We start from the raw sequence: 27,051 nt of genomic DNA, 5'->3' as shown, positions 1-27,051 counted from the left end.
CTTTGCCCTACATGTCATCCTTTAAGATGATGATCCTGTCAAGGCTAATTCTTAGGTTTAGAGCCCCGACTGACTTAGTTATTCACTTCCAGAAATAAGAGCTCGGTCGAGTACCCCACCCCTCAACTACACTTTATCCCTTTTTGGAGAACCGAGAACTCGCGAAAATGGGCAGAATTCCAGATCACTGCTGATCCCATATACGTAATCACGATATAGCTGACCGATTAGGAGTGCTTCATTTCTCACCTCCTACTAACCACCGAGATGTCTTCCTCTCTTGGTTCTCCTGTTCAAGTCCAAGCCGTCTTCCACATCTGTGTTGATAACGTTGCTGAAACCAAGGCAGAACAGTGAGTTTCGCCTATCTGCTCGTATCGGAATGAAAATGCATTAGTATCTCTGTCAATTCAAAGATTTATGTTACATTCTCTGTCTCTTCGGTCACAATTCAACAGTCTGCTGGACCTTCGAATAACACCTACTTCGGATTAGCAAGCATTCCTTTCGAGAAATCCAAGCTGCTGATTTCCGGGTGTTCTACTGCTGTACGCCCATTCCTGTCTAGCCTACGGCGAAAAGTTGAACATCATTGACAAGATTTTATTCCAGTGAAGCTTTGAAAGCCCATATAATGCTGCCCTCTATTTTTTGTATTCGCGCACATTTCCGGTAACCACATCACGTGTCCAGTGAGTACTGAGCACAAAAAAGATGACGTGCACAGCGTTGAGCGATCTCTATGTGTCTACCCATTCGACTTCAATTCAGAATCGTGTGAGGTTTATGAACGCGTGTGTGGCCTGACGATGGCTTGTGGTCAGGCCACACACGCCATGTGTAAAATCACTGTTTTTATCCGCTCAGACAAGTCTGGCACAAATTTGTCATGAAAGGCTTGCCTGGCACGAGGGCGGTTTCGATCCAAAGATCGATCACGCAGTCACAGCCGAGCTTCTTACCGACTGCGCTACACCCGCCCGTGAAGATACTAAATCGGCTGAATAAGTCGCAAAACTGTGCTTGCGCTGCATATCTTCGCAGCAATTTTCGTCGAGTGAGTGGTATTGGTCGACTTTTGCAATGGAAATTACTGTTAACTTAAAGGCAGCGTATCAAGAAATTGACGAAGCCTGGAAACCTGATGGAAAACATAGAGTTCGGGTGCAGATTACGAGCATGAGCGTGACGTGAGAGCATGGTCTTTGCTACCTTCTAATTTGTTTTTGAGGAACTAGATCTTCGATTTATCGTTCCGGGCCATTTTATTGTGAAAAACGCTGGATGAAACACTCCAAATTCTCCAAATGTTTTCGTGAATTATTCTGCTACCGAGTTGAGGATTGAGGTCAGTTCGCCGCTAGCAATACAGGTTTCCAAAACTACTTCTAGCAAGCTACACGAATTGGCGGACGAAACGATTTTCGTAGAAACCTTCGTTGCAGCCTCGTCTAGTCGGACGAGCTCGTCTCACCTCGCTCCTTCGCTTAATCGTCCACTATGTCCCAGAAGCGCTGCAAAAAAGGCAACGCTGCTGGTTGTGTGGCGGTTCTTCAGTTGTTTCCTACGTGTTTTCGATCGGCCGATCATATGCGTAGAGGAAGTGCAGCCGGGACGGAGAGCGGAGAGCGAGCGGTGAGATAGCGTGCTGTGGCCGAGTACCTCGCCCTTCCCTTCACTCACCACCTGAAACGTCGCTAGCTGCTGGCTGTCAATAAATCGATCCGAAGACATGCTACCTTACCTGGAGATCGAATCCCGTTCGAAGAGGTCAGTAAAATACTTCTCCGTGGATTTGAACGTCTTCCTTTGCTTTTTTCCTCCTCTGAGGTGCTCGTTGATCACCTGGACCGCAGTGGACACGTTTCGCCGAAGCGGTTCGCTCGACCATTCTGATGAGCGCTAGAGCTGCCCACATTCATTATCTGCCCAACATTTTTCTTTTCGTTTCTCTGAAAATATGTAGGAGTCACCGTGAGTCAATCGTTCACGAATGAATCTTTTTTATGGTTGGGAAGAGAACGTTACAGCACTTCTGGGATGTGATCCTTGCTTCGTTCCTATTATGTTTAAAGTCGCATGCGATAATTCGAATGATACTCTAATCACATTAGTTGATATCGAATTGGATCACTTCACGTCAACTTTGCATTTCGTCTGTGTGTTTTAGCCACAGAAAAACGTTTGGGCCCCTACCTGTGAAAGGTCCTTGTTCGGATTTGCATCAGCTTCCGCACAACCTCAGTCCCCAAATTCTAATTTCTGTCCTGAATTGTCGTTGTTAACGTCTCACGACTCACCAGTTCCCTCGTAATTCCAGCTGCGTCCGTGTCAAAACAATGTAGGAGCCCCACATCACTTGACATAGTCATGTTTTCCACTTGTATCCAGCCAGCAGCGGCCAGTTCCGAATGCGGCGTTCGACGATCGCTCGCTCATCAGCTTGAAAGTCTGTGTTCCTGATCGACCAGTTTCGCATGTTCGTGAACCTGAACTTGCGCCGTTAATGCATTCATCCTCACGACGAGAAATCGGACATTTTAATTTTTGTGTTCTCTGTGTAGCCCGTCCGTTACGTCTCTCCTAATCATCCTCCAACAGTAGTCGAAAACTGCTACTTTAAAATTTTGCCAGAACAAGCTTTAGCCGACAGTGACCGCCTCTTCAACCAGTTATCTCCAACCGTAGAGCAGCAGCTTTTTTTGTGATACTTGTGATATCCGGTTTGTCCAATTGAACTCAACGTATGCAACTTCCTCAGTTAGCACTTCTTCATTTCAGAACGAATATCCACACTGTCAACTATTTCCTTTTTATCGCATCCTCAACTTCTTTGTCTGCGTTTTGCTAGAACAAGGCAATGGAGGTGGCGTGTGACTGCGCTGGCTTCGAAGCCCCTGAAAATGCTACCAACCGGTTGAGTACTTGAAGCGCTCTTGTTGTTTCTCTGTTGATCTCTTTCTTTTGCTGGGCTGCATCTGATTTGCCACAGCGATGTTCTTCTAGAAAATGCACAAAAAAACAACAATGAGGTGCTTTCAAACAAACTTTCCATAAAATCGGATTGCTTAGTCGGGGTCCAAGGAGCGGTTGCCGCTGAGTACCGTATTTTTATTGAAGTTTTGTAATTTTGTAGATTTCTCAGAAACGGAAGTGAATTTTCGAACATGAAATGTCTTTCTGTTGCGCAATCAGACATGAAATTAACTGAATTTCTTTGAAATCCTCTCTCATTTTTTCGAACACAAGATGTTGGGCAACATCGATTGTTCTGCTCTGTTCGTAACAAGTACAACGGTAAGGTAGGTGATAGCACGGTTACGGGTCCTCGTTAGATCGAATACGCTGCGTACGTGTGGGAGATTCCGGCGAAACGGCGTGAGAGCAGGGCTTGAGGTGACGTCATCGGGCGGTCTCTACTCGAGCGCGAGCGGAGAGAGCCGAGAGAAGCACACTGGATGACGACGCCTACTCGAGAGCTGTCCGTACTCTGCCGATCCGCCGGGGCTCACGAGTCTCTCTTCAGGGAGTGGTTTCGCTTCAGGGCCCAGTCTTAGTCGTGTAGTCTGGGAGGGCTTGAGAAAGGACCTGCAACGGTACGCAAAAAAGCCTTTAGGATGTTCCGCTCACGCGTGCGATAAGTAACTGCCACCGATTCTCCGGAGTGTGTGCGTTGTATCATGCGAGCGGCACATCTGTTGCCTGCCCAACAACTGAGCCTGCGAAACCAGTTTTGTCCAGAAGTTCCTTCTCTTAGCGTCAGGTACACTGTTTTACGAGTCAGCGTAAACAGCAACAAGTCGCGGCGTGCAGTGGTGTGATGATAAGGGATGGCATTAGTATTGCGTCTGTTTTCTAGTTGTTGTTTGAGTGTGTTACTGGAATCCGGCGAGAGGCTGTCGATGAGTCGAGCGACGAGGCAGCAAAACAAGTTCCTATGCCAATGCTTCTTTCCCTCTGTTGTCAGGGAACACAGCTCGCCCAACGATTCTGAGTGTGTCGAATCCACGTGACGACAGCCAGAGCCACTGAACGCCCAGCTCGATGCCACTGGTCCACGTCATTGTCCTCATTCGATCCCCCCGTTCCAGTCGCTTACTACCGCGCTTTTTTGCAAAGGAATGAGGGCCGAGAAACGCCTTCCTTCTGAATTGTCGCACTGAGGAGAACTTTAGTAGACCAAAAAATAGATGTTTTTAACAGTCCAAAGTCATTACGAAAAAAAAAAACTCTTCAGGATAGTAATGAGTTACTAACTCTCGACTAGTTTTTGTTGAACTCAACTTTTTTGATGCACCTCCTTACTTCAAAGTGTTGTGACTGCAAATAGATGTTGTACAATGTAATGAACTGCTTCAACATATCTGCTTTTGGATATCAGTTTAGCTCTTAGAAGAAGCCGAATATTTCTAGCACATTTATATGACGCGCACTTGAAAAGATTTGCATTTCTGATTGCTTCTCAACGTCCCGTGATCTGCTGAAAGCTGGTTTCGGAGGAACGATTAGTACTTCGAAGTAATGTGTTGGTTTCGCTTAGACGCGCAGTCTTCTTTCACGACTACTAGCAAGTAGATGGTACGAACGACTCGTATTCGTGTTTCTTCATGCTTGTACAGCCTCTTTTGAATGGTTAACTAGCTTTTGCTGACATGTATGTGTGTATGACATGCTGCTGATGATATATATATATATATATTTTTATATATATAGTTATTTCGACGGATAGTGTATGGATTTAGGATCTGTGTTCGTTTAGCGCGCTTATGTAACCATGCTACAATGTATCCTCAGATAAGCTAAACCGCCCACTTTCTTTAATGGCTTTTTCTCGGCCACTTGGTCTCTTTTGAAAGCTAGTCGAGGACTTGATTTGTTTGCTTACACCTGAGCGATGGTGAGAATAGACCGATGTCGTTCATGGTGCTGGAAGCTGATTCGCTCGGGAAGCTGGTGCTGGAGTGTTCACGTTCGTTTCTCTGTTTATGCGAAGGCGTTCAGCTGCTTTTCCATGCCTCGCTGCTCTCCACCGCCGGCGCTGCTTCTCCTTTGCCGTGCTGACGGCAAAGAAACACTTCTTCGTCCGTACCCTCCTCCAGGCGAAACAGCCTTCGCCGTCTCCTTGTCATCTGTTGTGTCGTTCCCCAACCCTTCCCGTCGAACGCTTTCTTTCTCTCGCCGGTCTCTCGTCGGTGAACGAAATCGTTCAGAAGGCGGCGCGACGTGCAATCTGCTACTCTGGCCTCCCTCCACCGCTTGCTCACTTCCTCGCGTCGCCCGTCACGGGACTGTCTCCGCTCCTCTACGGCGCCGCACTCTCTAGCACTTCTCCTCGTCATCTGGCGCCTTTTTACGAACCTCCTCGCTCTGCGCGCTCTTTCGTCGCAGCAGCCAGCATTGGTGTTATTCTGTCAGGAGTTGTTTACTTTCTGCACAGCAGTCGTTCCACAATCGATGTGGGCTCATGAACGGCTGTGGTGTGCCTCCAAGCCCCTGCCACGGCCCCTTGTCCGCACATGGCTCACCTGATAAGGGCTCCAGAACAAATCCGGTGTGAATCGTTGCGCAAGCGGCCATCACGTGAATATGGCCACCCTACGGCCGCTTCTATCCTACCCTCGCTCTCTCCCCTCGTTCGTCCGTCGAGGTGAACGTGCGGCAGCCGACTGCAGATTCCTCCAATACTGTGTTTTGTTTCTACTTTCTCAAACATACTACTCATTTCCTTTCATTTCGTACTTGCTGCTGTGGTAGACAAAAGCTCTTATCGTCGTATGAGTGAATGTGCATCATTTCCCACTTCTTGGTGTGAGCAGTGTCAGTAAAAACAAAGCGGATACACTGTTTTGAATATCTTGAATGACTGAGCTGAACTTCCTTCCACCAACAGGGCTTCTCTTTGATTGGGCCGCTACTGTGTTTTCCTGGATTACACAGCACCGGAAGATAAAAAAAAATAAAGCATGCCGACCTAATTATGAGTTGGAGAAACTGATTGATTCATGCATTCCTTTGCGCAATCAATGGCATTTATGTCGCTTTTCAATGGCGGAGACTTGGAAAGAAAATTTGTCATTGAATAATGCAGTGAGACATCCTCTCTGCAATCTTTGTGTTCATATCACCAATTGTCATTACCTGCTGTGAAGTTCCTTTTTTTATTTGCTAATAAGGACTCGTTGTTGATACTTTCTTCATCGTTCTTTTTCTAACGTTCTCTGTCCTTGACATCATATAATCACCGCAAAATCATCAAAGCTCCAACATGAGGAGTAACACAGTGTGGTCCGTTTTAAGGTAACGTGTAGTGTTGTTTTCATGTTTCCAGAGAAACCGACATGAGCGAGCCGGAGTCGCTGGGGAGTAGCAGCGGCTCGGACGAGATCGCGTTCTCGCAACTACTTGCTTCTGTCGCACGTCCGATTCCTCAGCCGTTCGTCTCCTCGCCGTGGGGATCAGGTAAACTTGCGCCTCCTTCGATTAGCAGTCAGTGTGTGGCGGTCAGTGTTGTGTGATTGTTAGAATTGCGGCGATAAAGGTGGATGCGTTTATCCTGCAAAAGACAAAAGTTATGCAAATTGTATGTGTCCCCGAGCACTGAGTGAGGGTCCCAACGCGCCGCTTCGAGAGCAGCCACTCACGCAATTGCAGCAAAAGTCAGATGGTTTTAACCTCTCCTGCATGCACTCCCTTTGATCTTTTTTCCTTTGCAATCTTCTTTTTTTCGAGACAATTAGCAAAAGCTCCTTAAAAAGAGCGAAAAGACGGAATTAGCATCGAACAAAATTGTCTGGTAGTGTGTACCTCCAAAACCATGCAGAAGTATCCTATTCACAATCTTCACAGCGCACTATGGTCGCTGGGGCAGCATGCCGACGAACTGGTTGCTGGCAGACCAACAGCTCTGCTGTCAGTTGTGGAAGACAGCACGTCGCGTCCGATCTGCTCAACCAAGAAACAAGATGTGCGAAGTTGTTTTGACGAACACATCTTTTCGTTACAGCTATCAGTTGCTCGAAAACCTCACAAGAAGTCTTTTCGTATGACCTCCACACTTTTCCCCGATCTATACACAGAAAGCTCCAAAAAGCCAAAGCCAGTCCGCCACTTTAAATTGTCGTTTTTGCGGATCACATGTGTCGTGCTGGTCATTCTTCGAGAACGACCGCATTGTCCTCTTTGAATCAGTTCTGACCCTCTTTGCCGATTTCTGGACGCTTTAAACAGATGGATTATTTTTGAACATTTCGGAAACGTATGTGGTATAGAGCTTTTCAGTGGTTTCATATAAACAACACTTCGGAGCGGAGTGATGGGATTTCTCTTAGGACTCCTCCCTTAATGCCACAAGTTGCTAATGTTTGGCGAAAAATAGGAAAGAACTTGAGCCAGAAGCAAGCCAAAATGCAGTTCAGCATTTGCTGGTTATTTTTCTCCCATTTCACTCCAGCGGATAATTCCTAAGAGACTTACGATGTTAGATGTGGTCCGTTCGAACTTTTCATTTTAAAAGTTGTCCATAACGATCCAGATTTTCTATTCTGGTCCATCTAAACAGTCAAAGGAATCACAAGGTGACTGTGAACAAAAAGAAGGAAACTGAAGTAATTAATTTTCCTCATGCTTTTGTCCATGAAGTCATGGAGTCACAACTAGAAAATCGCCATCTTTATATTCGATTCGTTAGTCCAACGTATTTCTACTTCTAACTGTTTGGCAGCGAAGGATTTTTGGTATGTATTTTTGGTCACAAAAGAGTGGATTTTCGAAGAGAGGGATTGAAAATTTACGTACGAGAAAGGTGGAAAATTGTAAAAGAAAATATATGAGGGGATTTAGATCGTAGGTTCAAAAAAACACTTACTTATTTTATTCCGAGAAAATCTTCCTAGGCGTTTCTCTTCAAGCATCCCACTTGCTCTCTTTCTAAGCATCTTTTTGATCTAAACTCTTTAGTTTATATCACCTATGCATTTGATCTTTCAATATGTGTTTTGGTGCGTTTTTTTTTGGTTCAGCATATGGTATATTCACACTCATTCATTTACGGGAACACTGGATCCGCGGACTTCTTTCAATTGGGCGGAATATGGTACTGGTGAAGCGTAAGAAACCATTAAGATGCGGTAAACCTCAATTCGTTCTCTATCAGGATGGGGTCGTTGTATAGGGTTTAGCGGTCAGATTGGCTACTACGCTTTTGTTAGTCCTGGACCAATTTCGCTTTCACCAGGTCCAAGAAGGGCTGTTTCTAAGAGTATGACGTTCCAATGAAGAAAAAAGAGATCTCCCGTGATGCTAGCGGAGTTACGTTCTATAACTGTATAATTCTATAACTATATTCTAAAACTGAACATAGGAAAATGTTTGGATATAGATGTATTTCCACAACAGGTTCTTGCGAACAATTCTCCTCTCTCACGGAAGCAAACGACATCGCTCTGATAATTGGCAACACTTTTCTTATAAAAAAATGACTGTCACATCTGCGGCATAAGCCATGTATTTCCTGCTAATCGAAAAGCTCACATTTCCATTTAGATACTAATTGATTGGTAAAACATGGAATAACATTATTTTTGCGGATTTCAAAAGCGCTTCCGGGGTTTCTGTTCTGTTTTAAGCCTGAAGGATGCAAACATCACCTTAAAGTCATCTCATCACAAAAGAAGTTGGTTAGAGCTCTATGCGACAATACGGAATTTGGGTTGTAGATTCCGAGTATGAGCGTAGCTCCGCTCAATCTCCCCTAATCGTCCTGAAAAACGGCGTGGGAACTCTTAGTTCCTACGAGGCACTTTAGAACGCCGTACCTTTGCACACGCTTCGGTCCTATCAACAGTCTGTTCGTTGCTTTTGCTTGAATAGGCTGCTGACTGAGCCTCTCTGATTGTCGACCGTTCGTTGGTGGACGAACCGCGTTCTAACGTATTTCGTCGGAACTAAGGTCTTTCCCCACGCATTTTCTCGCCATGATAAGGGGGAATAAAACGTGACCAGATTCATATTCGTAATCTAGAAGCCGAACTCTCAATCCCTCATAGAACCCCCCGGGACCTTAATATCGTTAATTTCCCGATATGCTGCCTTTAACTTGTAACATATCAAAACTATAATAAATCGCTAAAAGTCCACTAATGCATGGGTACTAGTACGCATGTTTTGGTCGGTCACCAATATTTTGTTGCCTTAATCGGTGGAGTGAAATAAGATGACTCTCGTAATTGTGCAAAATTAACAATTACTTGAAAAGAATCTGTCTAGGTGTTGACAAGCAATAGAAGGGTTTTATTTTTGGAACAATCATTTTACAACGTGAAAAACTGCTGAACAAACCGACTCCGCCCGTTTTCCATGCGATCACTCAAATCATTTTAACGAATTAACTCCAGTAGGCCATCCTTTAGTTATTATGCTTTGTGTCGACGCCGATCCACTCGTTCAAATCAAACCTGAATTATTTTCGTGGACCCTGCTAAAATTGTTTACTTATTTATTCGCCGTCAAACGGCCGGAAAACGCTGATTAAACAGCAACATAAAAAAAGCCCAAAACAGTACTCCTGCCCAGTTCAGAAAATTTTGCTAATAATTTACTGCTAAAAACCACTAATTGCTGTGATACTAAAAATCGCCAGAGGTTGAGCTAAGGAGAGAACAAAGCTTTGGAAATCAGTTGTCAAATTTTCACCTGCAAAAGAAGTCAAACTCTGACATTACGAATAGGCACTTTGTAACACTAATTCTGGCTGTTTCGCTATTTTCACGCGCCTATAGAATGTCACTTCTTTTGCGTTGTCCGTGCTCGATCCTTATCGTGCCTGTAGCACAGAAAACAGTGTGCACGCAATCGCTCGTTCACACCCTCCCCGTTCCACATCTTTACTCCACTCCTTGTGGAGAATGAATCTTCTTCATCTCCGAGACCTGATTTCCAGGCCAATGTAACGCTTCCGTTAGCTAACAAATGGCACATACACTGATAAAGACGATACTGTAACGGTCTGGGTTTATTTCTTTTCTTTGTTCCCTGCTTCAACGTGATCTTAGCCTCAATGGGCATCGATAGAACACCCGCTGCGCTTCAGTAGCATCTTTTTGTTCGACACGAATTCACACTTACAATAGTGCACTGTTTGTTTGTTTTTCTTTTCTTTGCTGCTGAGAACGCACTCAAACTGCAGTCAGACTGAGCGCAGTCAGCATACAAAGTGTGGGAGGATGTCACTGATAGGCGTCATGCGCGCAGGATACCACCCCACCTCATAAATGTGAACTCCTCTGGACTCAGGCATTTTATATCCTAGTATCATGTGTTGTCCTATAAAGAGTGGGATTTGTGGAGTAGTATTCTTCGTCACGTACAAGTGACGGAGTCTTGAAAGAGGAGCACCGAAAGCCATCAAAAACCTGAGAGAGGATTGATGAAGGGGAATATTGCTACAGATCTGAAGGCAGCATTGCCACAACAGCCCATTTGTCCGCTCGCTGGCAGACGCGCGCGCCGGAATACGCGCTGTTAGGTGGGAAAATTCGACCGACTAGGTCGCTTCCCACTTCGTTTCTCAGGGCTATTAGGGGGAAATAAGGGCGATTGCGCTCGTTCTCGTGATCTGCCTCTCTAGCCCTATCTTTTCGGTGAGAGGTCCCAACATTATCAATTTCGTGGTATGCTGTCTTTGAAGATGATTGAAGGAAATATGGAGCAACCCCATAGTACATACATCTACGAGGTTAACGTATAGATATGAAGTTGCTACACTATTACCTTATGAAAGAACGACTTAATGATTACGGACAGAAGATACGGATAGTTAGGACAAGAGAAAGTATTCTCGAGTACAATTAGCACATAGAAATTTCTCTTCCTCCGGGAAAGTAACTTGGGAAGTTCGCCGCAGGTCATTCATGTTCGTACGCAACGCCAACATAAGTAGACCTTCCCGCGCTGTTCTCTTATTCGTTTTTGATATTGCACGCATATTTTCTCCCAGGTAGTCCCAAGCTGTTTTCCCTTTGTTTTCCAGTTGTTTTCCAGTCTGTCGAGCACCAGAGTGAGAGTCGGTAGTAAGTCTCACTAAGAGCTCGCTAAGAACGAAATGCTGTATCATACGCCGACGCCCACAAGTACTTCTCTCTAAAATGTTGAGATGAAAAGATTTTTAGAAAATTCGAATAATTCAAAGGGTTGGTTCCAGTAGACCCAAGATCTCTATTTCTTAGTTGTTGACAAAGGAATCCACCATTTCAGAAAGGTTCGATGGAATCATATTGGCTCAACCTAGCAACGATTGTGTGTACTTATGAATCTCAAGTCTGTTAGCTAGACCAAGACTCATCCTCACTACTGAATCAGCACGATTCTTCTTGTTGTTACAATTTCTATAGCACAGATGTGGTGGAATTCTTCTCAAAATACCATCCTCCCTTAATCCATACCATTATTTATTTTTTGTCTTTCTAAAGGTAGCATCAGATCTTAGTTAATTATCAGCATATTTGTTTCGCACTAGAACACTTCTCTTCAGAAGGGACGATCAAGATAGAAAATAAGTTTAAAACCAATGTTCTATTCTTACTGAGAGTCAAGACAGAACTCATAAAGAAGTTGATAATAATTGAGCGCATCAATTGAGTCTTTCCATTGTCAAGTCATCATCTTTCATTGATGTCCCAGAAGAAAAAGGCGTCGCAAAGCATGCTTAGCAAAGACGAGAAATTCGGGAAGAGGGGTGCAATGCTATCGTTACTCCAAAATCCAACTAAAAATACTAATATGACATGTTTGTAAATGTCTGCGCATTTTATTTTATAATAATCCGTTATGTTTTGAAAACCCAGGATCACAAATGAGTTGGGAGTTTTCTTCGTCGGCAGATTGCCGCTACTCTCCTAAAACAACAGCAGATCTTACTCCCATCCTATTTACTCGTACACCTCTACGATACCAGTTTGACTGAAGAAGTATACAGCTGTGATAATAGCATTTTACGTTGTGCCTTCCCCTGAGAGTTGCGACGACTATGTGGACAACTCATATTGATTCTCAATCCTGAACTGCTAGCACGTTTTCGCCGAACAATTTTCATATCGCATGCATGTGCCACCCGAACATGATTTAAACACATCACCGCAGTGAAAGAAAGACCACTACCGCATTAGTTGAAATGTCGCCGCATTTCTTCGGACCACGCAACGGTTTTCGCACGTGGCTGAAAAAGAGGAAAAGAGCAAGTTCTAGGTTATGCTAACTCAATCCTATACATCCCCTGAACATGCTTCTGCTCCCACATTCGCCCGAACAGAGGGGAGAAGAGGAAGAGAGAGCGAGTGAGAACTCATCGCCACTGAATACTTTGTCATCAGTTGGCAGCCGAGCACTTATTTCTCAGCGGTCGATGCCAGATGTGGAGGCCACCTTTGCGGGCTACTTTTCGGGCGATAGATCTTCAAAATACGCGGGTGCACTGCGTCTCTGACAAGTGTGTGTTATGCGATCAAGCAGAACTTGGACAACTGTCTGCTGACGGTCGCTTTAAAAACTTTTAGAACTTGGAATTAAATTGTGTTCCACATGGAACGGAGTGAGGATCGAGTGAGATAGCGATAAGAACGCAAGACTAACATTTCTCGTATTGTACGTGACATGTAATAAAGATAGTGTTGTATTTCAGCTGTTTCGCAGCCCATGCTGGGCGGTTCATTCGGACTGGCACCGACCCCTCCGCCCATCAATGACCAGGTGGGGCAATCTTCTCTCTCTTCCTCCTCCTTCCATGTCTCTGTCCTTTCTCTATTGACTGACGCGAATGGCGTCATCCCTCCTTATTGTCTTGATTTTTCGAACATTACTCCCAGGAGATGCTGCCGAACGTGATTGCAGTGATAGCTCGACCCGTTAAAATCTTATTCTTATCGAAATGTGTAAACTTGGATGTGTTAAGAAAGATGTCCGAAGCCATTTCACTCCGCTTATTGCAGCGAAGTCTCCACCTCCAAAGTGCCGCTCATGCTTACAGAATGTTGCGCTTTTTCTCCGCAGAGTCATTGTTTTGTAAACAGTAGAAACCGTGTCTATTTGCATGTGTTATGCGGAATGGTCATTACGAGGAAATAGCACACGCAGCCTCGTCCAAGGTCAACAGTCATCGAGGCTGCTCCACCTATAGCCCTTGATCCGCAGTTTTTCTCTCCATGTTGTCTAGTTATCAATCTCTTCTCCCTACAGTGCCACAACTCCAACCCATCTCCAGTTCAGACGGGCTACCTCCCGTGCACGCCTGGGAAGGACTGTTCTTTCGGTAAGTTGCTTCTCTGACTCAACGGAATACGAACCGAGCGGACCGATAGCGGAGAAGAGTCGACGCGAGAGGTCTTATCAGTCACAGCCCGAACGGCGTGTGCCTGTGCGTGATGGACGGCGGTTATCAACACAATGGCGACCACGGTGACCCTGTGATGCGCGACAGGGCGCGCGTTCGCCGCGGTTCGCGTCCGTGCCAGGCGCGCGCCCGCGACAAACATTCGCGTGGACCTCCAATCGTCGGTCCATCGCGATCCTATCGTCGGCTGCGCTGAGTTGGAACTTTCTCGCCAACCACCGGGTAGTCATCGCTTTATTCCCCTCCGATCACTCAATCATTACATCTTCTTTCTGGAAGCAACGCATAAGAGCCGGTGCAATTCTTTCCGACTGGGACCGTTTTTGTTGCCACCGTCTCCACATGACATGAATTCCTGATCAGATTAGTGGATTGCATTTTCCTTGTATCCAACCGTATGCATGGATGCTGCAATTCTGTCGCTCACTAGACGTCTTCGTGTTGTCAGCTTCAAAAATTTTGCGTATTGAACTCGAGAAGAATGCAGATATGTTAGAGGTACGTAGAACCACACTGTCGTTTTTCATCTGTCGTTCTCTGCTCTGTGTTTAGTTCAAGTTCGCCAGCGTGGCGCCACCTATGCTCATTTAATACGCAAAATTCTTGGCGCCAATGACAGAAGTGTATGGCAGGTTTGATGCTAACAGGGGCTAACGTTTATGTACACGCTCCTACTTCTTTTGTTGTAGCTATGTTCTAACAGGGGTAACCGAAATCGCTACGTTTTCCTTTCATGTTTCGTTGTGACACTAATTACAAGATAGTTCAATACCACATTGTCTGGTCTGTAAGTTCTCTCAGCTCATCAAGCGTTCTGAAACTTCTCTGAAATTGACCTTTTTTAAAGATAACTGCGAGTTCATTTTTTTCAGAAAACGCTGTTTTACTCTTATAGTTTCGATGTAGTAAAACACTTCGTTTCTATGTCAGATCTATTATGTAGGAAGTCAGGCTTTGTCTAATCCATTCTTCACACATTAATGCTACTTCCCTTCTCTAAGCTTCTCCTCTCTTCCCGCAAACTCGATGATGTTAGTTAGAATCTACAGATTAGAAAATTTTGAGTGGGTGAAACACATCCCTCAAGTTTAACCATAGCAACTTCCTTTTCTTAAAGGCATCATCCCCACGAATCTGAGGTGGTACGGACTTCAGGTGGAGTATTCGTATACGGGATCGTAGATTATGGAGAGAAGGGTGATTCTATCCATTTCTTCCTAATTGCTGTAAAAAATGGCCCAGAAGATGTGGTGCGTGCACAAGGCTGGTGCGCTCCAATCGAACTCCTTGTTGAAAATAGCGCACCGGAACGCCCGAAGTCGTATCTTCCGGGCCGTTTTTTACGGCACTTATTAAGCAATAGACGGAATCACCCCCTCTCCTTAATCTACGATCCCGTATACAAATACTCCACCTTAAATCCGTACTACCTCACATTCGTGGGGTGATGCCTTCAAGACATTCTTAAGACTTATTTGATGAGTGATTTCGGTGCTTCAAACAAAGAAATAAAGAAGATTTTTTTTTCCAGCGGAATTTAACCCTCTGTATATCAATTTGCGGAGTAGAGATGAGTCGGAATTAATTTATTCAGTTTTCAAGTAACCATGAATAGCATAACTCAAGCAATAACAAAAGCCACTCTTTCAAAGATCTTGTCAAAACATTGGATGTCAGCAATTCCTCATTCGTAGCACAAAATTCCGAGAAATTTACTCTTCTTGTTGGGAATGTTCTTGAGCGACCTACTCCGCTAAGAAGGGTAGTTTCTAAAAACTTGTGTGAATGAGACACCGCAATAGTTTGCCGTTTGTCTCATTTTCTCATTTTGCTTTGGTAACTCTTACTGTATGAAATGAAAGCCTAGTTTTAAATGGCAGCCCCTGCAATCACATGCTATACGCTTATGCATACGCATATATGCTATTTTCTCTTCCATCCACCACGATTGAAACCAATTTGGGGACTTTGAAGGGGCTATCGTCCTTCGTCATTGATTTCTGAAAGGATTTTCAAACGAATGCCAAGTTGCATCTTCGTGACAGATTGTCTGAGGCAATCAGACAAATTGTTCCAACCTTCGGAACAATTCGAACTAAAAGTTGTGAAGCGAGTCCTGACAGTATGAAGGTGACGTGGATAAGTTCACATCAAGGATGAACTCTACATCTCGTGCTTTCATTTCATCGTTCGTACGGATATGAGGAGTTGACTCGTCGAATAAACTGACCAACCCCATGCTACTGATCTATCTGTTTCTGCAGACTTTGATTTTTCTTTGTTTGCGACATTAGCAGTGATCCTTTGCGGTGTTCTTCCGTCGCATGAAAGTATGCTTTCTGACATGTGCATTAGCTTCAATGCTCTAGAAATGGGAAGGAGAGCTCTCTCATATATACATGTTTTATTTCGCATCTTTTCAGAAGGAGTATTCACAAAACAAACTTTGCCGACAACAAGTACTCAAAACGAAGTTTTTTCCTTCTACAATTGTTTTAATTGATCTTCATTTCTGTTGCTCTTTTTCTTCCAATATAAAAATTATATTCACCATCACTTGCCTGCACTACTATTTATATCTTCGGCAACGTTTCTTCCGATAATTATAAGTCCTTAATTGTCTCTAGCACTCACTTTAGTAAACTACATGCTGTGATGAACACAGATTTGGTTTTAAAAAATTGATTTAGTTTGTAAGGCTGCCTGCAGAGCTCCACATAGCGCGGTAGAACACATGCAACTGATGACTGTCGACCACTTGGCCGATCGATGGTTATCGATTAGGTCTGTGCAAGTGCGTGCCCACTTCGGTGGTGCTCTGTAGGAAGCGTAAGGGATCGATGAAGTAGTGAAAAAATAGTGTAAAGACGTGAATTGAAATCAGTTCATGATAATATTATAAGTAACCGACCACTGAAATTAGTGGCAATCCAGATAACGTGTTAACGACTTCTCAGAAGATTAAGTGTTGAAATGTGGCCACACATTTGAAACGCATTGTGGAATGAAAATAGTTACGTTCGTTGCATCAATTAATGCCGTGCATGGCTTTCTGTGGCGAATATGTATCTTACTTGTTTGCTCTTTTTTAGGTGGTGAAGTGCCCGCTTTGTCAGGAGCCTTTCCGTGAGCCGAAGGTTCTAGCGTGCTTTCACTCATTCTGCAAAGCTTGCCTCGAACGACAAATTGACTCTGCAGAGAAGATTGTTTGTCCGCAGTGTCACATGGAAACGCAACTCAGGTGAGTCCCATCTCAGGTAGTCAATGGTTTCCGTACTTCCTCTACGTTTGGTCTATTGAGCAAGACATATTCAGTGTCCAGCTTGGTCTCGACTCCCTCCTCTCTGACTACGGTCTCGAGGCTGTTCTTTCTCGACCTAACATGATTGAAGATAAGGGATTGCTCTTTGGATCTCCCAGTTCTACTTCTTCATCCCCTCCTCTTTCAGACTCACCTTGCGATCAGGTGATGCCTCACGCTATATTTGTTACTTTTCTTCTCAAGCATCTTATTGCCTTCATCCGCTGCAGAATTCTAACACCACAAACCGCTCGGCGTGTACTGGATGCAAGTCTGGAGAACGTGCATCGCACTACTGCCAGGAGTGTACTCACTATCTCTGCACCAATTGCACAATGGCTCATCAGTATATGCATTGCTTTGAAGGACATCGGGTTGAACCTATCTCACAGATCCAGGTAGAGTATCACTTTCTTATAATAACAGTAATAATTATAATGATTCTTATAATATATAACAATAATTGTCTGTTTCTGTGTTTGCCATCAAATGAACCTTTCTTAAGGCTCCCGTTCAACCGTCGAGCGCTGCTTCTGCCCATGAACGTGCCTGCAAATGCTTGCAACATCGCGCTCAGCCGCTGCGCTTCTTCTGCCTTACATGCAACTTGGCTATTTGTCGAGAGTGTACGCTTGTAGAACACGCGCAGCCCTCACATCAGTATGAGCCCATCAGTGAGGTTAGGACGCTTCTCTTCACTTTTTTTTTTGACATTTTTGATATGTTGGAGTTTCTTATTTGAGGCTTGTGTAGTCCTGTGCGAGTATATTCGTACCTTCTAGTAGGGTTTACTTATATCCTCCATTTTCGTGGATCAACTTCAAATTTCAAATTACATCCTTCTACAGTCAGTTGAAACATAAGTTGATTCCCATGATTTTATAGGGTTGGATTGAATTATTTTAACTTTTCTATCAGTTTAATTCTGGGATATGTGATTAGATATTATTGGTTCAGAGATAATTTGTCGATTACAACGCTTTTTATCTTCTCAGGTTGCCGACAAACAGTTGAGTACCATGGAAATGCTGGTTAACGAAGCACGTAACAAGCACATCGAACTGTTGGAAATGTTCAAACAGGTAATTGTTCATATTTTTTGGATGAAATAGAAAGCTCCACTCATTACTACATAACTTGGTCCATATGCACCTTCGGCATGATTATTCTGGTATGTTTACGGCTCTCGGAACCTGCCTTGTTTACTAGGTTCTAGAAAGATGGCGAATTTTCTAATAGCTGAATGAATCTGAGAAGTCTTTTTTGAATTTTGGACTTATCAAATAAACATTGACGGGGTCGGACTGCTAGAACATGTCAGAACTTCGAACCCTTGGGAAATCTAATTGCAGGATTTCTTCTCAAAGAAACGAAGTGTTTTCTGCAAATTAGACTAGTCATAAGTGTTGTACTTGAGCAGCACAAGTTTTTAAATATCTAATATATAATATCTAATAAATATATTAAAATGTGGCAATTTTTTCAAAAAATAATTATACTTGTACCAAAAGGGGTGCGTTTTTGAAGCTACTTGTCAAAGGCTTCGTATCATAAAATTAACAATGTTGGGAACTTTCCAGAACAGCTAGATATTATATTGCAATTCACGATTATGAGCATATTCACACTGAATTCTGTGTGGTAATCCAAAAGAGAGGCGTGAACAGCTTTGGACCAGTGCACCCTAATATGCAGTTCTTATGCAATAAAACACGGACAATTTCGTCATCGTTCAACATCTACAATCCAACTAATATAACTCGAATAAACAACAGAAGGTGCCCTCCTTCACAATCGTAAACGCGTCTCTGCTTGCCATCGTTCTAGTATCGATTATAAATTGTGCTTTGAAAACAAGAAAGACTGCTTAACACGTTCTTTTTTTTGGATTACTGGTTAAATTGAACGTGATCACGCTCATATTTGCGAACTACACCTCTACTAATCTATTCGCTTAGAAATCCTAACATCACCAGTTTCGTTGCACGCTGCCCACAACTTTTCAAAGGCAACTCTCAATCTAAAAAGTTAACTAGTTTTATTGCCTGAATTAGATAACAGCAGTTTGTTCCTCTTATTGTTATGGTATTTCAATTTTTCATTTTTTATTCACAAATAGAAATAAAAAGCCGGCTGTGTAACTGGTGAAAGACAGCTCAAAATCGATGGGAATTGACTGATAACTGCTGGCATCATCATGTTTCTGATAACTCTCGGTTTATTCTCGCAACACAGGGAGGTGCTTATAACTTTCGACTGTACAAAGCAACATGCCTACACCTTAATGATGTAATGAAATGAGCAAACAGTTGCCATGCTATTCATGCAACGCGCGCGTTATTACAGAATATACGTTTGTACAGAAATAAGTTATAAAGTTAACTCGTTCCTACTTTATTTCGCGACTTCCTTTCTTCACGTACTTATCCTTTCAGGTGGATGCCTCTCAGCAACGACTGAGTGCCAGTCTGAGCCGTGCTCACTCACAGCTTGACGATAACGTTAACGCCCTCGTGCGCATCATCGATGAGGCGCGCAAAGCTGCTGCGAAAGAGATCGATACTGCTTTTTCTGCGAAACAGGTATTACCTTCTTATCTATTTGTCATTCAATGTGAACATAGCAGTTGATTCCTATAACATTAAAATTAAAAATTACTCTGGTTGTCTGTACATACAATATCGTGTTGCGCCGAAGACGTTTTAATCATCAAGGTAAATCCATATCAAGCTAACTGGAGCTTGGGCCTACTATAATAGGCTGAACAATGTGTTTATTCGTTTGAAAATGTCATAAAGTTCGGATCGCCATTTCTCATTTCGCGCTTTTGTTTGGCTTTTCCCGGAATACCAACAATGTTTGTGCTTGTACCTGAAACAAGATCCGTGCTGAACAGCGTGTTCAAATTCGCCATGACGTCCTTAGTGGTGACCGAAAGCAGCCAAATGGCATGAATCGGTGGGCGGTGGACGTTCTACTTGCCAGCGGGTTTCTCTTTACTGGTTCTCCGAATTTCAATGATTGAACATTTACTCAGCTGTGTATCACAGGAAGGTACCAGAGCACTTGCAGTATCATACTCAAGGACTCATCACACGTCACTGTGAGGTGGCAACTGATGTGAATTGTGCAGATAAAATCATCATTATCCATTAGACAAACTTTTAGACGAGCCGCTTAAGGGATCTTTTGGGGTGTTATTAGTTTTAATTCGTTTCTTTCTGTTGTTTTTTGTTTTTAACCTTGCTTATATCTGTTAAAATATCTGAAGAACGCCTACAGCGTTGGACGACATGCATGTACAATCAGTGCGTGTAAGACGCATTCGCACGCTGCATTGTCCTGCCACTGCAGTTCCAACAATAACGTTCAGATTTGCACTCTCATTTCTCTTGTTATCAATGATGAATGTATGAATTATAAATACATGAAGGATTTCCATTTCCTTCATTTTTAAAACTTATCCTCATTTTTCTGAAATGCGCGCGCGTTCCCTTGCTTGCGCTTTAATGTGTGTAGAAGTGAACGGATAGGGTCCTACAATTATATATAATTTAGTGTAGTTTGTCAATTTAAGTGCTGTTCTGTGGAAAAGTTCAATGGTTTCTAGTTTATTTGGATATGCATATAAAAAAGGCCTGCAATTGTTCAAATTAAATAGGTGACTTTAAAGAAGTCGGGTTTTTATCTTCTAAATGTAAGTGTTATTCTGAGAAGTTTTCAGAACTACTGTTCTTTTTGATTTGATTTGATTGTTTCAAGTTTGTTGTTGATAGCTGGGTTCGTGACTAAGCGTAACTTTGCTATCCTACTTTCAGATCCAACTCACTATGGTGGATAAGCGAATTCAGCAGATGACGGAAAAGCTTAGCCAAACAATCGATTTCACAACGAGATTGGTTAAATATGCATCGCCTACTGAAGTAATGGTGTTCAAGCAGCTTTTAGATACACGACTTCAACTCTTTTTGGCATTCAACCCTGACGTAGGTTTCATTTTCATTGTTCGTGAAACATGTTTTTAATTATGTTGAGCGCCGTATCTGGACATCTAGTTTGAACGTTACTGTTTTGAATTAATTGTATATTAATTAATGTAGATCAAATGATGTAAGCGTAGAATCAGAAAAATATATCGAAGATTTTTCTTTGAAACGTCTGAATGGATATCAATATTGTGATCTTAATTTCATACTAAACAAAGCATGATTCAGTAATCTGGTACAATTCCACAAAAAGTCAGCATTTTTGTACAAACCACTGTTCACAGTTAGTGCTGTCGCTAACCTTTTTTTACAACCACATTGTGTCGAAACAATACGCAGTCGTGATGCTATTTACTGGTTGAATTATCAACGTTTTCATTTATTTTTTTATCGTCTTCAGGCTTCAAATGCTCTGGGATCTTCTTGCGAGTTAGAGCTATCTCCGCTTAACTTTGCTAGTGCTCGGCAAGCCATTCAAGGACTTCTTGGACAAGTTCGCGGCGGCGCTGCGGATTGGAATGGACAGGGTAGCTCACAAACAGGAATGCCTCCCACCCCTATTGGAAGACCTCCAAGCAGACAGGTTTGTCTTCTATTTTAGATGCAGGCCTTCTCCTCGAAAACATCGGAACACAACTTTGAAATTAACCTCTGAACTAATCCTCTTTTTTTGATTTAAGCTTGTGCGCTCCCCGCCTCAGGCCCACAGTGTTCCCCTTGCACCAAACGTGTTCTCTGAGCCTAACAGCTTTCTTCGTCCGAGAAACGAATTTGGTGGCTCTAGCCAATCTCTCGGGAATTTCACCAGCGACGTGTCATCCTCACTTGTAGGTTCCCTCACTTTTCTTTCTTTTGCATTTTTAGGTGGTGTAAGCAGTTATTTTAAATAAATGACCTTTTTTGCAATGAAAGAAATAAGCTTTGTACTGAGATTTTGTTTGAAAGTGTTCTAGACTACCTAACAATAACGACGCCAGTTTGAAGCACCATGCTTAGGCAGATAATCTCCTATTTACGATCTCAAAAAAAAAACCAAGGATTATGTGAATATGCAGAAAACAATAGAACTGTCCTATGCTCTTTATTCCTACTGTTTCACCAAGACAGCACAGATAGAGGCTAATATATCTAATTCCTGTAGCAGGGTGGATAATACTTTTTACGGCGAGATGCAAATCAGCGGCTCCATCATTTTATATCCTTTTTTCTGTTATCATGTAATATGCTAAGGGATTTGTGCCTATTGTACTTAGCGTAAGACATTTCCTGGTTTTTCATTTTATCCACTGTATTTTAAAAAAATTCGCTTTGTCCGCATCGCGAAAGGAATTCAGCGGTGTGATGAGCACAAGAATCGTGATCCCGTCATTCTGTAGATTACAGCCTTAAAGTTCTTCAAAAACAGAGGGGGAAAACAAAGACCAATTTAAGAATAGAGAGCAAAGACTGCAGTTGAACATCAGAACATACGTATATCATCTTCGTTTAGAATTCAGCAGGATAGCTCCAATCAGTTTTCCAAGTTAAATGAGCCAGATTTAGTCAATTTTTTTTTTGTCTATCAGAGGTATCATTTTGTGGGAATATTTCGAAAAGTAAAATAGAATTTCGAAAAGTAAACCTAGTACTTTTTGAAAAAAGCAGCTAGTCTCTAGCGTAAAATGAAACATGGAAAGCTTATTTGCTTATTTGCTAATTCTCAAGCCCAAGATAATAAACGTGGCAAATCCATTTTCTGCTGAGAGACCAGGATGTATAAATATTCGCTCGTCAATCTTCTTCTGTTCACTTTCATCGCTAATTCGTAGAGATCTAAATCTCTTAATGTTGCGAATTTCCCACCCACTCATTTTTTTTTGTGAAAAAGGTACGAGAAGAAGAAAAATACGTGAATAGAAAATGCAAATTTTGCATCTACCCAAACGTTCAGAGGATTACTTAAATTTTTCTTTTGATTGCTATTTACAAACTACTTCAGTTTTTTTATTTTGCAAAACCGAAACTCTGTCATGAGCGTGTTATTGTATTTTCAATTCCTAAAATCTTGCTAATCAAATATTTGTTGAGTTAAGTGACGTTCTAAGTAGGTCTTGGACGCATTGCGATGGATTGAGTGAAATCCAAGCTATTCATCGATATATGACCATTCCTTTCTTCTCCTGTTAGGGCGTGTAGTTCAACTAATTCTGCAGGATTCTTTTGTTTTTACTTCAATTTCTCTAGTTCTCAATGCAAGAGCACAGTACACAAAAGTGCATTCCTTTTCCTGGTATTCATCTTTCGTGCTTATCGTGTGAGATGAAGCTAGATGAAAGTTGGCAATGAACAGTTATCATCAGAGGGACTATAGTAGACCACCGCTTTGCATTCTTATGAAATACATAAAATAACTGCTATTTATGGAATGTTCTCCTTTTTTACAGCTATGCGTAAGTGCTACTTTATAACTTCTGTTTTTTTTTCCTTGTTCAAATCAAGTTTAAAAATGAAAAGTCGGATAAACATTTGACAGTATTGAGCCCTCGTTTCACAATTTCAACTGTAGTACTCATAAATTCTTCATGCAGTATTTCTTAGTGTTTAAGGACACGTGTGGAGTTCCTGTGTACAACTATGACAAATGGTCTATCGGAGTGGAGCCCAGCATTGGCATGCTTGAACCAGGAAATGTTGAAGACGAAAAGATAGGAGCATTGTATCCACCAAGGTAATTCCTTTCCATATGTTTTATTCTTGCTTGAGCATTTTATACCATGCTTTTTTATATGCAGAGGCAGACAATGATAGTAAAATATTTGGTGTGAAGTTTCTGTCTCTGCCTAGTTTGTCTCGTAGCATGAAGGTGCATGAGCTTAGCCCCAGCGCTCCTGAGGGGATAATTCTGTGAGCAAGTTTTTGTTTCTCTAGAGTTCACAGAGTTAGAAAATAATTGCGAAGAGCCCACTGAAAGGATGTGAATGATTGGATGATTGTCTAGGAAAATTTCAAACGGTAGTGATGGTCCGATCCCAAGTGAAGCTTCAGGAAAACAACGACATTGGTTGAAAAGAAAAACTTAGTGACGGATTGATGTCATTTATTATGGCACACTCTAAGAAAAAAAAAGAGAATAAAGTTTGAGTAATGGGTTTCAATGGATAGTCTTAGTCATCATAACAAACTCTGAAAGACCAACACCAGACGACCTTGTAGCGCGTGTAGTCTTTCTGTAGATCTACTAGACTATGTAGAAAACCTATTTTTTCGTGCTTTGGTGCTGTTTCGTAAACGACGAAGATTGCTAAATTCACATCTTTTTTTGCTGCAGCATGCTAGGGAACAATTTTCTCCTATATCGTAGCGTTCAATGGGTGATACGTCTCGTTTTCATCAGTCTGATGATGTCGCATTTAATGTTCTTAGTTTACATTAAGTGGTTCGTCATTTTATTACAAATTGGACAGATCGGACTGTATTTGTCGGTTTAAACTCCAAACCGCCTATAATGCATCTCCAAAGGAATAATAGGCTTTTGGCCAGAGCGTTCAGGGTGCAATCTGTACACGAAACATACTCAAAACTCTATGATAAACTTGACTACTTTGTGTAAAGGGTAAGACTCAGATAGTTTCCATGATTTCCTTAGTATTGATTCCTTCGTCTTAGGCATAGGCTTTGTTATTATGTATTATTTCGTTCCTCTCTTTATAATTGTATAGCTGGATCCTATAGTTTAACTTCCTATTCCTATTAATTGTTGCCATGATTGTAGAATAATTGGACGGTCTCAACTACGGTTTTGGGTAGGTAAGAAATCAGTCTGAGTAGAGAGCCAGGGGGCACTTTTCCTCTTCAAATTCTAATTTACGCCATTTGGTTTTTGCGCATTCATTTCTTCTTTGTTACACTTCTCGTACGTCATTTTTATGTATGCATTGGACTTTACGGTACAATGATAACATTCATAAAGTACTGCCTTGCCTTTTTACAGTAACTCAGCACGAATTTGGACGAGTCCCTCGAATCCCTCTTTTAGTTTTAATTTTTTTTAGTACGTTTGAGGAGTTCATTCGTTGAGGGTGGATATTTTTCGGTATTATTAATGACATGGGGCGAGCCATTAATTTGATATTGAGAGATTACATTTCACGAGAAAGTGGAAGGAAAAGACTTCAACAAGAACACTTTGCTCTACTTATGCATTATTATACAAAAGAAAAATGAAACAGTATCAAAAACGGAAGAGAAATCTACGTAACTCTCTTGTCAGCTTGAAGGTGGTCGGTGGAGACCTCCTTCACCGAGGACGTGAGCTTCACAGCATTACATTCTGTTTTACATAGACTGTTATTATTAATTATGAATTTCTTATTGATTGATTTAGTTCAATATTAACTATCTTCCAGCCGTTCGCAAATAAGTCGTCAGAAGATGATTTACCACTGCAAATTCGGCGAATTTGGCGTTATGGAGGGTCAATTCACTGAGCCGTCTGGTGTCGCTGTTAATGCTCAAGGCGATATTGTGGTTGCCGATACGAACAATCACCGCATTCAAGTAGATTTCCTATATTTTTGGTCTATGGGTTATTTTAGAGATCAGTTCTTCCACATTTTTAGGTATTCGATAAGGAAGGACGTTTCAAATTCCAATTTGGCGAGTGTGGAAAACGTGATGGCCAGCTGCTTTATCCCAACAGGTGACGTCTTTTTTTTAGAGTTCATCATGTGGCATAATGTCAAATGTTTATCTATAGAGTGGCTGTGAACAAAATGACCGGTGATTTTGTGGTTACCGAACGATCTCCCACTCACCAGATCCAGGTGTACAATCAGTATGGACAGTTCTTACGGAAATTTGGCGCTAATATCCTTCAACATCCTCGAGGAGTCTGCGTTGACAGTAAAGGTCGCATTATTGTGGTGGAATGTAAGGTATGTCCTAGTTTCATATTCCGATTCTTTTGCCAGTACTTCATCTCATTGGTAGTAAATAACTAAAATAACTGAACGACTGAAATGAATTTTAACTGAATAACTTCAGTTAAAATTTATTTCAGTCGTGGATTACTAACAGTAATTCTACAATTTGTATAACTTTATTGCTTACTTTTCTTCACAAGTTCACAATCTCTAAAAAGGCGATTTTTAGGTGATGAGGGTCATCATTTTCGACATGTTTGGGAATATACTCCAGAAGTTCAGTTGTTCCCGTTATCTAGAGTTTCCTAATGGAGTGTGTACGAATGACAAAAATGAGATCCTGATATCGGATAATCGCGCTCATTGCATTAAGGTTCGCTTTTTGTTACCATCAATTTGTTCTCAGTGTGAACGTCTACATTCCATTTTAGGTTTTCTCCTACGAAGGACAATTTCTCCGTCAGGTTGGTGGTGAAGGGATCACCAACTATCCTATTGGAGTGGCTATTAATGCTATGGGTGACGTCGTTGTTGCGGACAACCACAACAACTTTAATCTTACTGTGTTCTCGCAGGTAATTACTTGACCTTTACTTTTTAAAAATTTGTCTATGCTCATGTTTCCTCTGAGTGCTCGTTTCGCGAGTAGGACATTGAGAGTATTTTGAATGTAGCGATATCTGCGATTATTGCAACAAGAAAGCAAAATTTGGACAGTAGTATTGGACCTTACCGTTCAAAATTTTGCTTTCTTAAGGGTTTCGTAATAGTTTCATACATTCTCTTTTTTCAGGACGGTGCGATGATTGGTGCTCTGGAGTCTAAAGTGAAGCATGCGCAGTGCTTCGACGTGGCTCTAGTGGACGAAACCAGCGTGGTTCTGGCTTCGAAGGACTATCGTCTCTATCTTTATCGTTTCCAGCGTAGTGCCGGTGGTGGTCAGCAGTAGAGGCGTTTTCCTATCGGCGCCATGTATCGAAACAACAGATGGTGCAAGGCGCTGGCTACATCTTGTCACGTACTTCTTTGAGGGTTCAAAGTTGTATCGTTGACTAATCATTCCCTGAAAGGGAATGTCTGTTGCTGTTACGGCCCAAGCGTGGACGTCTTCATGACTATACGTTAGGCTGCACCTTGTTGAGTCCCCTCATCCCTACCTAATTTCGACTTCCCGATGACCCGTTGTTTGTCATTTTGTTATAAGTTTTCTGGTTGGTTCTTAGCTTTTTGTAATTCATTGTGTTTAAAAGTGTTTCGAGAGTGAGTGCGTGGTAGGACAGCCTAGGTCGCGTACCGAATAGACGAAGAGAAAGTGCTTATTGTGGAATGTGTTTCAACATGAAAGTGCACCATTTAAAATAAGGACTCGATCAGCAACCATAGACGAGTTTGTGTGTTCCCACGAATTGTGCATAAGTCTCCACCAAGAGCTTTTCCTTCCCGAACACTTCTACCGTCCGGTTTTAATTGTCGATATACGTT

The 27,051-nt window shown here is 42.3% G+C and overlaps 1 protein-coding gene across 4 annotated transcripts; it reads left to right on the top strand.

The window, feature by feature from the left end:
• Nucleotides 1-267: 267 nt before the first annotated feature.
• RB195_010039 (uncharacterized protein) lies at nt 268-26,518 on the top strand (the record flags this gene model as incomplete). 4 transcript variants are annotated; one of them, XM_064190854.1, is made up of 21 exons in its annotated part: nt 268-353; nt 1,702-1,770; nt 6,329-6,459; nt 12,674-12,741; nt 15,805-15,840; nt 16,474-16,622; nt 16,697-16,847; nt 16,913-17,080; nt 17,188-17,361; nt 17,678-17,764; nt 19,118-19,264; nt 20,501-20,668; nt 21,069-21,251; nt 21,349-21,495; nt 23,254-23,375; nt 25,054-25,204; nt 25,267-25,346; nt 25,404-25,581; nt 25,799-25,942; nt 26,001-26,144; nt 26,363-26,518. In XM_064190854.1, the coding sequence occupies 21 exons, from the start codon at nt 268-270 to the stop codon at nt 26,516-26,518; spliced, it is 2,739 nt and encodes a 912-aa protein (XP_064048439.1). The 4 variants fall into 4 exon arrangements, with proteins under 4 accessions (XP_064048439.1, XP_064048438.1, XP_064048437.1 ...); XM_064190856.1 differs by lacking the exons at nt 1,702-1,770; nt 15,805-15,840; XM_064190855.1 differs by lacking the exons at nt 268-353; nt 15,805-15,840 and having other exon boundaries at nt 1,733-1,770.
• Between the last annotated feature and the right edge of the window lie 533 nt (nt 26,519-27,051).

Source organism: Necator americanus, chromosome III, assembly GCF_031761385.1.
Source record: "Necator americanus strain Aroian chromosome III, whole genome shotgun sequence".
In the NCBI taxonomy this organism is placed as follows: Eukaryota; Metazoa; Nematoda; class Chromadorea; order Rhabditida; family Ancylostomatidae; genus Necator; species Necator americanus.
Note: the sequence above shows the minus strand (reverse complement) of the source record. Positions and strands in the feature narration are given on the sequence as shown.